Source organism: Macrotis lagotis, chromosome X (genome assembly GCF_037893015.1).
Source record: "Macrotis lagotis isolate mMagLag1 chromosome X, bilby.v1.9.chrom.fasta, whole genome shotgun sequence".
Classification (NCBI taxonomy): domain Eukaryota; kingdom Metazoa; phylum Chordata; class Mammalia; order Peramelemorphia; family Peramelidae; genus Macrotis; species Macrotis lagotis.
Genome location: NC_133666.1, coordinates 452,391,271 through 452,409,266, shown reverse-complemented (window position 1 = coordinate 452,409,266; position 17,996 = coordinate 452,391,271). Strand labels below are relative to the sequence as shown.

Genomic DNA, 17,996 nt, shown 5'->3' with positions numbered 1-17,996 from the left:
AGACCCCTTAAAGCTCTGACATTTTATGATTCAAATAATATCAGCAACAAAAGAGTCATTAGTTCTTTTCTCAATTGCATGTTTAAAGTATAAGAATTTCAGCAATTTAGATGGAACCTGGAAATTCCCACTTCAGTTGGGAATCATCACCTTCTCTTTGAGATTAGCCATCTCTTTGAACAACTCAAGCCTTAATAACCCTTGGCTCTCCTTCCCCCCCTCTTCCTACCTTATTTTAAAACCAGATCCAAGGTGATATTATGAATGTGGCTCCAATATCTAAATGCTTTACAAAAAATAATATAATTCTTTTATTTAGTGGATGGGAAAGGGGAAGAAGGAAGAGAATTTGGATCTCAATTATTTTTAAAATTAAAAAATAAATATAATGTTTTTAAAAAGAATCCTAATCATTCTCCTCAGCGGGTGAGATAAGGAGAAAATTTGAAACTAAAAAAATTACTAATAAACACATAATTTTTAAAAGAAAAATGATATTAATTCTCTAAAATCAATGCTGGTAATCTTAATTGAACATATAGAAACAACAGACTGGTTGGGTTTTGACTTCCAATCTTACAGGAAGGTTTAACTTTGTTTTATTCTCAGAATCATTTGCTCAACTACCAGTCTTCGATTTCAAGTCGTGGGTCAAAAGTAGATGCCCTGGAAAAAGACCTGAACAGTCTGAATCAGAACTTTGAGGCCCTGCAAGAAAAGGTAACATATATAGACAATCTATAGAGTTAATTAGTTGGTTTTAAGTTTGGATTGCTTCACAATCCAGCCCTTTCCTACAATTTCCAATCTTCTTAAACATAACTCCATTCCTCCCCAAATAAAGTGCAGCCATGAAACAGGCTTACAAGCTGTTTCATGAAAGGAAAAGGACTCCATCAGAGCCTTTGTTCTGACCATCTCCCATGCCTCTTTACTACCAACTCTTTAAAATTTCTGGTTACTTCATGACTTGGTTCTAATGCCATTTACTCTGTGTAAAGCTTATCTTCATTTATTTATGTACTTTCATTCCCTTTATTAGAATTTAAGTTTCTTTAATAAATGCTTTTGTGTTGATTGCTGAAATAGTTTAGAATGTAACACCAATCAATTTAATTTCCTCTAATAGTTTGAATTTCTATACAGGTTCAAATAAATTCAAGGAAAGTACAGACATTATATAATAGTGTTGCTCAGACAAACCAGAATGCAAAACAACTGGACACCAAGATACAAAATGTCATCAGAGATGTTCATGGTAACCATTCCTTCTTACTTTGTTCAGATATTTTGTTATCTATAACCATCTTGAATTTTGAAAAAGCTTTATGTTTGAGTCCAAAATTTTTGATACCTCAACTCTAGTGTCTTCCCTATGTTGATTATTATTATTTTTCTTTATTATATTTTGTACATAGTTGTTCACATGTTATCTTCCCCATTAGACCAGACAAGGATGATCTTTTGCCTTCCTTTTCATACTCAATACTTATCAGAGTGCTAAACACTTACTGGTTGGTTGGTTGGTTCTCGTCCTTCCTCATTGAAGAAGACCAAAATGACATCACTATGTTTGAGACAAATTACAGTGTGCCTGACTGTGGCTGATCAGACCAATACGATTTCGGAATGTTATACCATAGGTTAGGCACAAAAATAGTCCATGCGAACACCTGGGGTGGGTACTCTTAAACTAATAGATGTAACTATCTCTTTAAGCTGTTTCAATTATGCCTTGCTCATACCCTTGCTCACACTCTTGTTGATGAAGGCATGCCATGTTGGGTGGTCCAGTGCCAGTATCTTCCATGCTGTACAATCAATTCTGAAGTTCTTCAATGAGACCTTCAGGGTAACATGGTATCACTTCTTCTGACCCCCTTATGAGTGCTTGCCCTGTGTGAGCTCTCCAGAAAATAGGGCTTTTGGCAAGCCTACATCTGGCATTCTAACAATGTGCCCAGCCCATTGTAGTTGCACTCTCTGTAGTAATGCTGGAATGCTAGGCAGTTTAGCTTGAGGAAGGACCTCAGTGTCTGGTATCTTCTCCTGCCAGTTGATATTCAGAACAAGCACTACTAGGCACCTATTCATTCACTGACTGATTGATTAAAAATACTACTAATTTAAACCTAAAATCTTTCCCCCAAAAGAAGCAATTCAAAGTTCCTCTTTCTGAATTCTCAACTTTCTAAGTTTAATGAACTATGTAATCTTTCAGTTCTCCTGAAACAGATCTCTGGGACAGATGGTGATGGAAACACCTTGCCCTCTGGTGACTTTTCCAGGAAACTGGTGGAAGCTAACCGTATGATAAAGGAAATGAGAAATCGAGACTTCAGAGAGCAACTGAGAAAAGCAGAAGCTGAAAAAATAGAGGCACAACTCTGTAAGTTCCTTACTTCATGATGTATTCCCTACCATTTGGTTTTGACAAGTAAGAGGTCAGGTTTGAATGCCTGGACTTTTCAATAATATGTTACTGCTATTCAGATTGATTCATTGATGAAAAAGAACATTTTAAAAGTAGAGTAAGAATATTTTCAATCACTCAATAAACATTTATTGTCTGCTACATGAGAGGCACTGTACTGAGTATTAGGAATGTAATGGGAGGCAAAAGACAGTCCCTGCCAACAAGGAGTTTACAGTCTAATGGAGTAGATAACATGCAAAGAAAATATATGCAAACAAGCCATGTAAAGGATAAATAGGAAATAAACAGAAGAAAATAATAAATAGAATTAAGAGAAGTTGGGGAAGGCTTCCAGTAAAAGAGGGGATTTTAATTGGGACTTAAAGGAAGTCAGGAAAGTCAGTTTTCAGAACAAAGGGGAAAGAGTTTCCAGGTGTGGAGGATACCTAGAGAAAATACCCAGAGTTGAGAGATGGAGTGTCTTATTACTTTAATAACCAGATCATTGTCACTAAATCAAAGAATATCACTTGGGGAGTAAAGCATAAGAAGCCTGGAAAGGTAAGAAGGGGGTAAGTTTAAAAGGACTTTGAATGCCTATCAAAGCATTTTTGTATTTGATGCTGGAAACACTAGGAAGCCGTTTTCTCTCTACTGAAACTCCTGTAAAAGACCTCAAACATAATTTTTAAAAAAGTAAAAAATTCAAAAATCAGTTACTAGCAGTCTAGTTCTCTCACATCAAAAGTTTAGCTAATGATATCTTTTCTCTTTTAGACACATTTTTTTTACTTCTACCTTCCTTTGACCTGTTTAGGAAGCTTTGTCTCATAATGAATAGTGTTGGATCAGGTGTCAGAAAAACCTGAGTTTGCAGTCTGCTTTTGTCAACTTACTATCTGTATGGACCTCGGATAGATCCTTTAACTCCTCTCAACCTCAGTTCCCCCATATGAAAAATGGAGATAATAGCACCATTGGGATAATAAATATAAAGTACTTTGAAACCCTTAAAACACTATTCAACTTCTTGCTTCATTATTGTTGTTTTTAACTTTTCCCCCTTCTAACAAGTTATCCTCCTCCTCACTTTTGGTTAATCATTTTTCCTACAATGCTGATTCTGATATTCTTACAATGAATAAAAAACAGAAAAAATATAATAAACAGAATAAGTAATTCTAATATTAATGCATTTTAATTCAACATTATAGTGAACATTTATTCAATCAGTTCCCTTCGTGCCATAGTATTTATTGGCCCAGATTGTAGTCAATATATTTAGAAGAATAGTGGAATGATGGATCTTTTCTAAATTCTAATTTTATAAGGATATAGTATAATGGTATGATATAATGGTAAATTTTATTTTAGTTTTAATTTTTAATGTCAAGAAATATATTAATTTCGGTAGCAGGATTGACTTCTGAATTTATTAGTATTTATTATTTATAATTAGTATTTATTATTTAGTATACATAAAAAGTAATATGTAAATTTGGATGGTTAGGCGAACTAGTGGATAGAGAGACAAACTGGGAGTCAGGAAGACTCATCTTCTTGAGTTCAAAGTTGACCTCCGACACTTACTAGCTGTGTGATCCTGGACAAGTCACTTTCCCCTGTTCTCCTCAGTTTCCTTATCTGTCAAATGAACTAGAGAAATAATTGACAAATCACTTCAGTATCTTTGCCAAGAAAACCCCAGATGGGATCACATAGTCATACCCAACTGAAATAACTGAACAGCACCACAAAAATATGTAAATCAAAGTCTGATAGTCATGAAATTTGCTTAACTATCCCTTTAGATTTTATTTTTAAGGTGTTAGATGTTGTGTTTTCCATTCTCTAAAATGGAAAGCACAGACTATTAGACTCTATCAATTTGCTTTCCCTCTATGACACATATTATCTTTTGAAAATGTCATGCTACAGTGCTGAATCGTGTTCAGAGTAGCCTGAAAAACCACCAGGCAGAGAACCACGAACTTGTGAAAATTGTAAGAGATTCTCTAAATGAATATGAAGCCAAAATCAATGACCTTCGCAAAGCTCTGCAAGAAGCGACCCTCCAAACAAAGTTAGCCAATGGTCTCAACCAAGCTAATGATCGAGCCCTGGAAGACATAAAGGTAATTTCACAGTTGAGCATTATCTTTTTCCATATATTCATTGAAAGAATAGAGGAAGTCAGGATCTCTGCTGTTCTTAACCTGGAACAACAAAGTAAGATGTCTATTGTAAATGTGTGTTTGCCTGCATTATGTCCCTATCCTCTCATCATACAGAAGCAAAAATGAGACATTGAGTGTATTTTTGGTTAATAATAATAATAAGCAAGATTATAGTTCCCACTTTTTACCCCAGGAAGACATTTTAGTCCATGAATCATACACATCTGAAAGCAGGGAAAATAATTTCACACCCACTCACACCTGATGGAGTACAGGGAGTTCTCTAGTGAATAATGTATCATATTGGATGAGGAATTCATACAGTATGCTTACACTTCAAAGCCCTTATTGCAAATGAAGAGAATTAACTTTGTGAATCATTATATCATCATCATCATGAGAAATGATCTCCCCACCTCCATTTCTCCCTATCTTCCAGACAACTTTCACAGTAATCTTCTAAATACACCATTCCTACCATAACACCTCCTTTAAAAAACAAACAACATGTCAATGGGTCCCCATTGCCTACAGAATAAAATATATCCTCCTTAGCCTGACATTTAAGACTTTCTGCAATCTGACTGCAGCCAACTTTTTCAGCCTTGCTGAAAGAGTAGCTGTTATTCTTTTGTTTCCTGAAAGAGTAGCCCCTTTTGTTTTATTAGAATCATACTATTGTTATATTCATTTCAACTTATTTGTTCTTGCTTCTGTCTTCTATGAATATCCATTAAAAATCCAAATTGATTCATGAGATACCTTTGAATATTAGCCCACTGAACCCTCTCTGAAATATTCTGAAATCTTCCCTACCAAAATCTAAGATACATAATAAGGAACATTTAATTTTCTCTCTTCCTTTATCATCAACTCTAAGAATGAGAACTTCCTCTCAAAGTTTCTAACATTTCTAAATCAGCACTTAGCTCCTTTTTTTGACCACAATCTAGTCCAGAATAGGGCTTCCCCTTGTTGAAAAATGAATAATTGAAGGAATTCAAGCTTTTCAGCTTCTGTAAGAGAAGGAAATCCATCAGATGATTAAATAGTTTGAGTCTTCCATTGCTACTATATCATACCTGATGTATGATTACTTTCCTAAATCCCTTGTGTTTTTCCTCCTTAAATTCAAGAATTCTGTAAACTCTCCCATTGGTGTATTTCTTCCTCCACTAATCTCCACTCAAATGTACTTCCTCCACAGACCTGATTACTTGATTTTTTCCCCCACAGGAGTTTATTAAGGTGAAAGTTTATTCCCAGGGACTCATAAGGGTATTTCAGAGTACCATATGATTTCCCAAATCATTGCATTGAAGAAAAAAATTAAAAGGTAGTTGAATCCATAAAGTCATTCATTAAATATTTCTTATTGTCCCCTCATTGTTCTTTTATGTACTGCTAATACACCTAGCCACTAAAATTTACATCTCTTCACTCTCCTCAGAGACGGATTAATGAAATGAGCTCCCTACAAAGTGAATTCACCAAGTATCTCACCACTGCAGAATCGTCTTTGTTACAGACCAACAGTGTTCTCCAACTGATGAAGAGAAGCCAAGAGGTGAAGTAAATGTTGATGATTTTTAAAAATAAAAGCACTTTAATTATATCATGAAGAATATGTGCTAGAGTTTGCTTATTTTTTCAAGTTTTTAGAGAAAATATATTCCAGATAAATTGACCTATCCTATTTCCCTGTTTGTCTCTATCTCCAGCCTCTAGGCCTTTGAATAGGCTGGTCTAATTGCCTAGAGAGCAAGCCTATCTCCCCTCTAGTTCTTTCAGACACAGTTCAGGCACTCTTTCTTTGAATCTATAGTTGTTAGAACTTAAATAATATTCCATTTATTTAATTGCATAAATATAAACTCCTCCAGGCAGGATCTTCTGAATATTTTATTGTCTTTGTATTCCCAGAACTTTTTACACAAGACCCAATTAATAGATATATGCTAAAAAGGACACACAAAAAATGATATTCTTTTTTTTATAGGAGTTCAGGTTTGTTATAGGAATTATTGGAATGTCTTTGTTGGAAGTCGGTGGTAATGCTATTTTAGAAGCAGAAAGTATCCAGTGATTAAATGGAAATTTGCCTTGGTGGAAACCTTGTACATTTAAATAACCTCCAAAAATGGTACTTCCTCTCTGCCCTACATTTAACAGAAATTGTATAGAACCTGAAGGTGTTTAGTTCCTAGACAGCTAGAACACTTGTGACATTGTACCAGGTCTGTAAGAGAAAATGCTTTTTACACTTGGAAATATATTGGAAAACAGGTATACAGTTATTACCTCTAAGTATGGAGTGATCTATATTTGTTTTTATTTATTTGGAAATACAGGAATATGAGAAGTTAGCATCCAGTTTAAATGAAGTAAGGCAAGAACTGAGTGAAAAAGTAAACGATCTTTCCCGATCATCTAGCAAGGAATCTCTAGTGGTGGAGGCAGAGAAACATGCCCAGTCTCTACAGCAGTTAGCAAAGCAATTGGAAGAGTAAGTTCATAACAATATTATTAAAAAAAAAACATGCTACATGAAGGCAGAGAATGTAACATCTTGTAAATGGAGAGTTTAATGCCTTATGGTTACTTGGGGTTCAGGGGTGGATTATATTATTAGCATTTTTAACAATATCAATGTTTATAATTATCTAATAGCATGGCTGAACTCTCAGTTCCTCACTACCCCCTTAAGAAAATAATTTAAAAGATAGCTTAGAATACATTTTGGAGGAAGCAGTCACCACAACCCTAGGCATCAGTTATTTCCTCCACTTTCGGATAAGATCATAAATGTCAAATGAGGGTATTGATTTTAGTCAGTGTCTGGGTTCATGTTGGCCCCTCGAGAGAACTCTGGTTATTAAACATTTTTTTCTTTGTTCTTCTTTCCCATGAATGTCTGCATCTCTCTCCTCATAATCTTTCAGAATCAAGAGGAATACCAGTGGTGATGAGTTGGTACGCTGCGCTGTGGATGCTGCCACAGCCTATGAAAACATCATCAGTGCAGTGAAAGCAGCTGAGGATGCTGCCAACAAGGCAGTGAGCGCATCAGATTCTGCCCTGCAGGTGGGATTTCCCTGATGTAGGAAAATCTCTTGAGTTCTGTTCTAATAGTGAAAAACTATCTTTAAGGAATTCTGAGCTCTAGAAAGCCAGATTAAGTTCCAAAGAATCAAGACCACTCTTGGCCAAAAGAGGACCCTATGCCATCTCCATTGTGTTGACGGTTTACATTGTATTAAGACTGGCAATTGTTTTCTTTGCAGACTGTGGTGAAGGGAGACCTGCCTGGAAAAGCTAAGATACTGAGCTCCAACAGCAATGAGTTGCTAAGAGAAGCAAAAACTACACAAAATAGACTACATCAAGGTACATATTCAATAAAGAAGGAGAAACTTAAGTGACTGTGAAGTAGGAGGGAGGGAGAGATAGAAGATTCTGGTTTTTTATACCAAGGAGCCAATGAAACTGAGAAATTTTTCTTGACTCTTAATAATTTGTCATTGTCACTTAGTTTCTTGTCACTGTCCAATCCTTCCCCATCACCAATTCTATATGCAAACAGTTTGTTTTTTTGTTGTTGATTTTCCATAATCAATAGCCCATTGGAAATAAATATCTGATGTAGACTGGACTAATCCACAGTGGACTGACCAGTGATCTATCTGATTGAGATGATTCTACTTGTGGCAATATCAATGGAGAGAAAAGTAGCATATTAAGATATTTACTTCAATTCAATAAACATTTAATGAGTACTTTCTGTCAACCAATCACCATGCTAAGTGCTGTGGATTCAAAAATAGGCAAAGGACAATTGCTACCCTCAAAGCCCTTACAGGAGAGACAACATGCAAATAAAATTTGCATCTGGTCCCTTGTTTCCATTGACAAAGCTATTACCTTAGTTCATTCCTTCACCACCTCTTACCTAGATAATTGCAACAGCTGCTTAATTGACCTCCCTGCCTCATTCAAGTCTATCTTTACCCACTGTTGCCAAAGTGATTTTCCTCAAAGAACTGACCATGTGACTCCCCTACCCAATCCACTGCAGTGCCCTCTTGTTGTTTCAAGGTTGTCTAAACTTGGATAGATTTTAAAAGTCCACCACCACACCTCAGCCTATCTTTCCAGTTCCATTGAATATTAGTGCATGCTGCATTTCAGTCAAAATGACCTGTCTGATCCTCATATATCTCGTGGTATCTCTTTGCATTCTCCATCTAACTATGCCCAGGATTTACTCCCTTCTTTCCTCCCCTTCATATAGAATTCCTCTCTTCCTTTAAATCGGATCTCAGAAACCAACTTTTGCATGAAATCTTTTCTGATCCCTCTGACAGCTAACACTCTACCTGCCAAAGTGCCCAATATATATTTAACTTCAGTGTGAATATTTGCACTTATTCTCTTTATATTTATGCTAGACAGGGGCACCTGGATGGCACAGTGGATAAAGTGCCATTTCTGAAGCAGGGAAGAATCATCTTCCTTTGTTCAAATCTAACTTCAGACACTTCCTAGCTGTGTGACCCTAGGCAAGTCACTTAAACCTATTTGCCTCAGTTTTCTCACCTATAAAATGAACTGAGAAGGAAATAGCAAAGTCATTCCAGTATCTTGGCCAAAAAATTCCCAGATGGGGTCAAGAATAGTCAGAATATGACTTAATAAACAGCAGCAAAAATATTTATTTAGGTCTTTGTTGTCTCCTTCATTAGAATGTAAGCCCATTTAGGACAGGACTACTTTGTTCTTTATCCTTGTATCCTCGAGCCTCTAGCACAATTCCTGGTGCATATAATAATTGTCTAATAATTACTTGTTGATTAAATTATTCATTTCATCATTTGCCAAATGAGTTTATAGTATAGTGATACTATCTACCTCACAGATAGTAGCATATATTCTCATAAACTATTGTGAGAAACATGTAAAGGGTTATATCAATGTAACTATTAATGAAGACAATAATTACATTATTATTATTTCCCACCAAGTTGTTGGAGGAACAAATGAAATAATGCATTTAAAAGATTTTTTCACCCATAGGCATGATGAAACAAACCACACATATCCCTTATATGTAATCTATTTTTAAAAATCACAGAATTGCTCTAAATTTGTTTGGGTCCCTAAAGACTTAAACTAATACTTTGAACCCAGAAAAGCTACCATCCTGTTGGACAGGGCTGTCTACAATGTGGCCTTCAGGCCGAATTTTATGCAGCCACTTATGAATTTACTAAATGCTTTAGTGAATGAAATTGAGTTACCATAGAACTCTCACTAAAATGGCAAATCAAAATATATTGTCTATTGTTTCAATAAAAACTTTTAAAAGTAATATTAGCCATAGAGTTTTTTAAAACATCTATTTTTACTGGAAACTTGACCTCCATGTTACTCACAATTTACATTTTTAAAAGTAAAATTAGTTCATAAGAAACAAAGATGCTGGAAAAAAAGAAGTTCCCCCCACCCCACTCCCACACAAACCATATCTTTCCATCTCTCCTAAAATCTGAGGGTCCCAGGAAATGGAATGAGAAAATCATGGCCTTTGGTTCCCCCCCCCCAACTCACACAGCTGTGCCACAGTCATTCTAAGCTCCTAAAAATCTCCTCAATTTATATACCCAGTTCCTCCTCCTACTTTTCAAGCTCTTTCAGGAGGTATCAAGTTTTTTCTGCCCTGTGATTTTCATGAATCAAATTTCAAGATTAGTTGTCTCTGATATATATCTTTTCTTTTCATGCCCAGAAACAGGAGCCAGGTCTTAATTTAATGTTTTGAAAATAAAAATCAGAACAATTTTTAAAATACAATTAAAATCAGTTGCATAATTTAAAAAAAATCTTGTGACAACAATGATAACTTTCATCCTTCTGTGTTTTCCTAATCACTAGGTGGCAAGGTTAGGGCCCAGGTGCTCTTGGCTACTGCTTCCCCTCCCTGAATTGTTCTGAATGTCTTTGTATTTGGGTTGGAGATGGTAGGGTTGGAAGGGGAGGGAGAGGAAAAGAGAAGGTATAGAAAAGTAGAAGGGAGGGACATAAGGAGAAATAAACAGAAAGCCACATGCATTAGTGAAAACTTCAGCGTTTGAATAATAGAAGTCTCCTGAGAGTAGAGATTCTTTGGTTGTTTGTTTTTATAGCTTTGGTGGCTAACAATATGTTTAGAACACAGTCTTTAAGAAATGCTTATTATTTTGAATTGATATTTGTACGAGTAAGATCCCCCTTTGTTATCCTCTGGCATCCTTTCTCCAGCGCCTAGCCAATCAGTCAATAAACATTTATTAAGCTTCTATTCTGTATTAGGTACCATGCTAAGCAATAGAGACTAAAAAACAAAAAGAGGGAAAAGAGAGTTCCTGACTTTCAGAAGCTCACAATCAAATGCAGGAGACAACAAGCAAACAACTATGTGCAAGCAAGTTATATAGAGGAATAATAAGAAATAATGGCTATAAGTAAGGAACTGGAATGAAAAGGGATTGGGAAATACTTCCTGTAGAAGGAGGGGATTTTTAGGTGTGTTTTAAAAGTAGTCAAGAGGTAAGGAAGAGTAGGATGAGTATTCTAAGCATGGGGACAACTACCCTGGGCAGAAGGAAAAATGATGTCCTCCCCGAAGCTTTTCTGCCTCTCCATTTTCCATGTTTCTCTAGCATCTGTGGCTCCAATCATCAGTCTTTGGAGCTTCATATGTATGTTTACCTCAGACAAGGCTTTCTAAGATCATAATAGCTACTGTTTAATGTAACACTTTAAAGTTTGCAGAGTGCTTTACAAACATGATCTCATTTGGTCCTTCCAACAAGCCTGAAAGGTAGATGCTATTATTAACCCATTTTATAGAAACTGAGACACATTGGTTGTGAGTTGCCCAAGGTCACACAACTAGAAAGGCTGAGATAAGATTTGAACCCAGTTCTTCCTGATTCTAGATCCAAAGCTTGTTTACTTTCTCTCTCTGTTGCTGTCTTTTTCTCTTTCCTTTCTCTCACTTCTCTTCATTCCATCCAAACACACACACTTTTTCATATGTTTCTATTTATGTGCATACTCATACATTTTCATTTGTGTATATTCACATGCTGACACACACATGTGCATATATACATGTAATTGTGTGCATATATGCATGAATATATGAATGATTCTAAATAAATACTGACCAAGATGATCACTGAGACCCAAGTCCAGACTGTACTATATTAATTCTCAAATATCATCTGAACATGAATTTAAATGCCACAAAACCACTTTCCTTATGTTGAGGGTTTTTTGTTTTGTTTTGTTTTTAGACATTAATCCAGCTCTGGACAGCCTAAGGAACACCTTGGATATTGTCACAATAAAGAAAGGCTTGATACAGACGGACCTCACCACTGTCCAGGATGATCTTCGTGGAATAAATAGAGGTCACTAGCTCGGTGTCTCTTTTACCTCATTATTTGGGTAAACATGTCAAATGCTTACTCTTTGTCTTGTCTTTCTTTGTCTGCTTTAGATGACATTGACAAAATGACCAGTGATGCAAAGAATTTGATCAGAAATGCAAATGTCATCACAGACAATGTGCTGGATGGTTTGAGCCCAATTCAGACAGATGTGGAAAGAATGAAAGATACCTATGGAAGTGCACGACGTGAAGACTTTAATGAGGCTCTGACTGATGCAAACAATTCAGGTACCAGGCATTCTCCCTGGAATGAATCACCCCCATCTGTTATGTGCCTTGATGTCATTTGAAGTTTTCTGAGGATACTGATCGTAAAACCTGAAGCATCAGAGTGACTGAATTTGCAAGCACCCATATTCAGAGCCAATTTCTTGAATTAAACTTCTCCTAAAGAAGAGGGATTACATGTTGGCACAGTTAAACAAGGCATCAACAAGTATGGTCCTGGTACCCTAAGGTCTCCAAGACCTTTTCAAGGGTTTCATAAGGTCAAAAGCATTTTCTTTTTTTTTTAAGATTTTATTTATTTTGAATTTTACAATATAAGGATATTAACATGTTTTCATTTCTAATATGGAAATAATAAAAGATATAGCCCACACAAACAAGGATCCTATGGGCACCTCAATAATTTTGAGTGTAAAGGGGTTCTGAGACCAAAAAGTTTGAGAACCACTGAAATAAGGACATCTAATCCTGGACAAGAGACCAGAATGGGATTGTCCTTTGTCTAATATACTCTTTCTGATTTTCCCCTTTGTAAAATGAGGAAATATTCTTTGTTCCACTGATTTGTGTTTGCATTTCTCATTTCCTGAATATCTCTTTTCCCCAAATCACACAAGTGATTAATTAATTATGAATAAGACAATAGAACATAAATACAAACACAAAAGCTTATTTTTATCCTACAGTGGTCAAGAAAACTTTAACATGTAGTTTAGAAGTGAAAAATCCATGAGGCATATAGAATGTATGTGGCGGGGCAAACTACATTGAAGCTGATTCATCCTGTCTGACCATTTTTTTCCCCTAGACAACCAACATTAGTATTAAGGATTTCTATATTTAACCTTCCAATAGCTCCCAAAGTAAACATGGTAAAATCTTTTTTTCTCTCTTCTCTAATTACATCAATAGTGAAGAAATTAACCAGTAAGATACCAGATCTCTTAAGCAAGATTCAGAGCATCAACCAACAGCTCTCACCACTGGGTAATATCTCTGACAATGTGGACCGAATAAGAGAGCTCATTCAGCAGGCCAGAGATGCTGCAAATAAGGTACTCCTTCCATTACAGTGATGGCTGGCAAAAATTGATGTTATCTTTTTATTGGAAAGGTCATTCAAATCCACATTTGTCTGAAATGGAAGAGTGTTGCTGGGAGACAGTTTTGAAATGAATACTGAAACAATACCCTCTCTTATAAACCTTCTTTTGCTCTCAATTTAATGCTGGTTGATCATTTGTTAGATTCCTTGGTGTTCCTATGGCTCCTTCTCATAAAAGTGTGCTCTGGTATAAATTAATACAAGTTAAAATTAATTTTCTTCTGAGAATATTGTAAACCATCCTAAAACAGTTGGAAAATCAGGACTGTACAACCAGAAGTGGATATTAGAGATATAAAACTAACAGATTTAATTGTGAGAGCATCATAAAGTCCAATAATAATTTCACCTGAGCTTCCTGCAAGTATCACTCTAAAGGGGAAACAAAAAGTATACCCAGGAACCTCAGAGGAAAGCAAAAATATTGGAGAATTCAGACTTTGAGGCTTTGAGTAGTCCAATATCCTATTCTATATCTCAGTGTGTTCACTGGACTCTGAGAAAGTATACTATTTATTCCCCCATATATAAACGCTGTAAGCTTTTCCACTGATTAGAATGCCCATCTCCCCTCCACTTGGTGAACTCCTGTTCGCCCTTAAAGCCCACCTCAAATCTTACTTGATTATCTTGTCAGTAATGAATCTGGCAGCCTTTCTCTTCATTAAACAGTTGATATAAGACCTTTGCTCTTGTACCTAACACTTATTATTTTGTGATATAGATGGGCACTTGTGTGCCTAATAACAGAAGCAATATAGGAGTGGTGTAGATAGAGAGAATCAGTCTCAAACCCAAGAAGACCTGGGTTCAGGCCCTTAACCTCACATATTCTGGCTGTATGAAACTGGACACGTCACCTAATGTTTCATAATTGCAGAAAGGGTTCTGGTCTGTCCTCTGGGAATATTCATTATACACCAATGAAATCACAGGTCTTTTCCCTATCCATATGCACCAATAGATCCTAGTCCATGGGAGCAGGATCTGACTGCCTCTTAGCTAAACTTGTTTAATTTTACTCAATGGTCTAGCACACTGCTATAAGTCCTTAATCATTATTAGTTGAGTTGGACTGAATAAATGTACAATTCATACAAATTTTGATTTATTCCCCATAGATTTTATTATTGTCATCCTGACAATGTTATTCTTTGGGCAGTTAATGAAGACTTGTTTTTTTTCCCAATCACTACATTGAGGAAAACTAATACACTCATGTTCTGTGTCTGATCACTCCAATAAACAATGAAGCCTAATCCTACAGCTTAATATATTAATCAAAAGATTGTTCTTAATAATAACTTTAGGAAACTTCCCCCATGTATGACAGAAGGGCATGACTACTTTATTTCCAGGTCCTGAAAAATCTCCAGGAGGCTTCCAATTTACTGTGCCATAACAACTGTATTCTTGTTGAACAATAATCATTTTTCTAATAGGCAGCTAAGGAGCACAGTGGATAGAGCATTGGCCTTTAGCCAGGAAGACTCATCTTCTTGAGTTCAAATCTGGCCTCAAATACTTGTACTATGATCCTGGGTCAAGTCACTTAACCCCATTTGCCTCAGTTTCCTCATCTGTAGCACATGGCAAACCATTCTACTCTCTTTGCCATGAAAATTACAAATGATAGCACGAAACTAAAAATGACTGAATGACAACAAAACAGCAAACTCTGAGTAAAGAGGAATGAAAATAATTCTACCTATTTTGTTTCCCCTTAGAACATTTAATATAGTTGTATTGCATTCCTTCTAGGTTGCTGTTCCAATGAGGTTCAATGGCAAATCTGGTGTTGAAGTTCGACTGCCAAATGACCTTGAAGATTTGAAAGGGTACACATCTCTCTCTTTATTTCTTCAAAGACCTGAATCCAGAGAAGATGATGGGGATGAAGACATGTTTGTGATGTATTTGGGCAATAAAGATGTAGGTATTTCTTTGACACTGTCTCCTTCCCCACCCCAATCCCAAGCATTTAAATTCCATTGACATCATAGCAAAAATTATTGCCACACATTAATGTCTAATCATGACCCTGTATTTTCCTCTGAGTCCCAGAAGGATGAATACCATTACTGCTAGCAAAGTCATCTTTTTGTCCCTGGCTCCCTAGACCAGGAGACCTCTATTAATTAGATTAGGATCTCCTATAGAGCTAGCAGCCTTGTTTCCTGAGTCTCTAAATCAACAGTCTCTATGTAGACATTGCTCCTTCTGCTACACTCCTTTATCTATATGGTTCACCAGGTTTTCCAGCAAGGTTGTGAATCCATTCTGTAGCAATCTCACTCTTCTCAGGGACTGTTCTATCCACTCTCCCACTACATAATTCACTACCATTGTTTTCCATTGCTCCTCTCCCCCAGTGACCTCAAGGAATTAAGGAAATGAAGAGTAGCTCCTCTTTACAAATGGTTTGAAGACTCTGACACTAAAATATCTAACAGTCTCTCTTTACATTTAGAGATACCCAGGGTAAAGAGAAAACTCTTCTCCTTTGCAGATAATGGATATTAATAACATTTTAGCTATAAAATTGTCTTCTTTTAATCCCATGTTTAAGACATTATATCACTAAAATTTATAAGAATACCTTTTTTAGATTTAAAAGATTTTTGGTGATGACTTTCATTTTTCTTATTTGGTAGAGAACTTTTTGAAATTCTAGAATTTTTTTGGTTACTAAACCATAAGGGGATGTGGACATCCATTTTCAGCTTCTTAAAAATCCACATTTTTTCTCCTTTCTACCTTAGCATATTTTGGATTTTCTTGAATATGTGCTTAATCTTATACCCTGCCCTTCTTAGACCTCATTAATAATACTTTGTTGCACATAGGCCAAGCATACATATTTTTATTACATGAGTTTTATTTAGGTTTGTAATGAGCTTCCCTGGTCCCAGGAAAAGTTTACTTTTACTCAAGAACTTTTTAATGTCTCTAGGCTTCAAAGGACTATATAGGCATGGCAGTAAGAGATGGCAAACTTGTTTGTGTGTATAACTTGGGAGACCAGGAAGCTGAAACCCAGATGAACTCAATTTTAACTAAGAGTATAACACAAGAGGCAGTTATGGATCGAGTGAAATTTCAAAGGTACAAACCTACTGTCTTATTCTTCTTCTTTGTCTTAAGATAGATGCCATAAATGTTCTCCTGTACATGTTGTTTGTTGTTATTCTGACTGCAAAGGGAGAGTTTTTGACTTTTTTTTTTTCCTCCTGAAACTTCTTTACTTTTTAGGATCTTCCAGTTTGCAAAGCTCAGCTACTTTAAGGAAGCTACATCCCATAAGCCAAAGCCTCCTGATTTCTATGACATGGATAGTGGGAGTAATGACATTCTTCTCAATTTGGACCCTGAAAATGTTGTCTTTTATGTTGGAGGCTATCCACCCAATTTCAAGGTGAATTCATGTGGAATTACAAGTTAAGGAAGCTGTTTATCAGAGTTTATATAAATGAGCTTATTATAATATAAATGAGTTTTTTTATAATGAGCTTATTATTCCTCAAAAATATCTTTATTTTGATTGATGTGTAATAGTTAAGTCATGGCAGAGTGGATAGAGCACTGGCTCAGAAGTCAAAGATCTGAGTTTCAGACCTTGCACATATATTGGCTTTGGGACCCCGGGCCTCTGAATCCTCTCAATCCACTTCTTTGAAATTATTAGTTGTAGAGAAAGTAGTGATTTGCATTGACCAGACAGGTTTCCTCACCAGAACATCCTTTATTCCAGTAAAGTCAAAGGTTGAGTCACTAGGTTGACTGTCACTAGGTTGTGTGATGGTTAGAGTGTTTTGGAGTCAGAAAGATCTGAGTTCAAATCCAGACTCAGAAACTAACTAGGTGTGGGACTCTGGGCAGGTCACTTCACCTCAGTTATCTCATCTGTAGAAGGGGAATCATAATAAGAGCACCTACCTCCCATGACTGTTGTGTGAATCAAATAAGATGAAGGGTTTTGTGAGCTTTAACATGTTCTATAGATACTATCTGTATAGTTATATCCCTTTTATATCCAAGTATCAGCTACCTGTGGTTTTCATCAGGAGATTTGTGTTTGTTTTGTTGCAGCTTCCTCGTGAATTAAAATATCCTCCCTACCAGGGCTGTATTGAATTAGATGATCTCAATGAAAATGTTCTAAGCCTGTACAACTTCAAAAGGACTTTCAATCTCAATACAACAGAAGTGGAACCCTGTAGAAGGTAAATGAAGGAAAAACAAGAGGCCTGATAAATAATAGGCCAGGACCATGGCCTCCCAGTGCCTTCACTGAGAGCATGCTATTTGTTTTAATTGCCCCCTTTGGGTTTCTTTCCTTCACTATAGAAGGGAAATAGAGAATTCCGATATGGTACTAGGTATTGATCTATGCTGCTTCTGCCCCCAGGTTAATTATTTCACAGTTCTGCACCTGGATCTTTGGTTACTCATTCAATCATCTCCCAGATCTCATTTTGATAATTCCTAAATATGAATTGTCCCTGGGTGTTTGTGTATCCTGTCAACCTGGTTGTTGTATACTTGTTAATTTGCTGCCTTGTCTTCTGACTTATG

General features: G+C 36.2%; 1 protein-coding gene across 3 annotated transcripts in view; it reads left to right on the top strand.

The window, feature by feature from the left end:
* LAMA3 (laminin subunit alpha 3) overlaps positions 1–17,996 on the top strand; it is a 231,751-nt gene that overhangs the window by 184,725 nt on the left and 29,030 nt on the right. For all 3 annotated transcript variants that reach the window (XM_074200328.1, XM_074200327.1, XM_074200329.1), the window contains 15 exons: positions 610–720; positions 1,147–1,258; positions 2,222–2,389; positions 4,355–4,551; positions 6,044–6,160; positions 6,945–7,099; positions 7,536–7,677; positions 7,878–7,980; positions 11,931–12,047; positions 12,137–12,316; positions 13,229–13,371; positions 15,183–15,353; positions 16,375–16,526; positions 16,674–16,836; positions 17,511–17,644. In XM_074200328.1, coding sequence (XP_074056429.1) covers positions 610–720; positions 1,147–1,258; positions 2,222–2,389; positions 4,355–4,551; positions 6,044–6,160; positions 6,945–7,099; positions 7,536–7,677; positions 7,878–7,980; positions 11,931–12,047; positions 12,137–12,316; positions 13,229–13,371; positions 15,183–15,353; positions 16,375–16,526; positions 16,674–16,836; positions 17,511–17,644 — 2,165 coding nt within the window. The remainder of the gene's footprint in view (positions 1–609; positions 721–1,146; positions 1,259–2,221; positions 2,390–4,354; positions 4,552–6,043; positions 6,161–6,944; positions 7,100–7,535; positions 7,678–7,877; positions 7,981–11,930; positions 12,048–12,136; positions 12,317–13,228; positions 13,372–15,182; positions 15,354–16,374; positions 16,527–16,673; positions 16,837–17,510; positions 17,645–17,996) is intronic.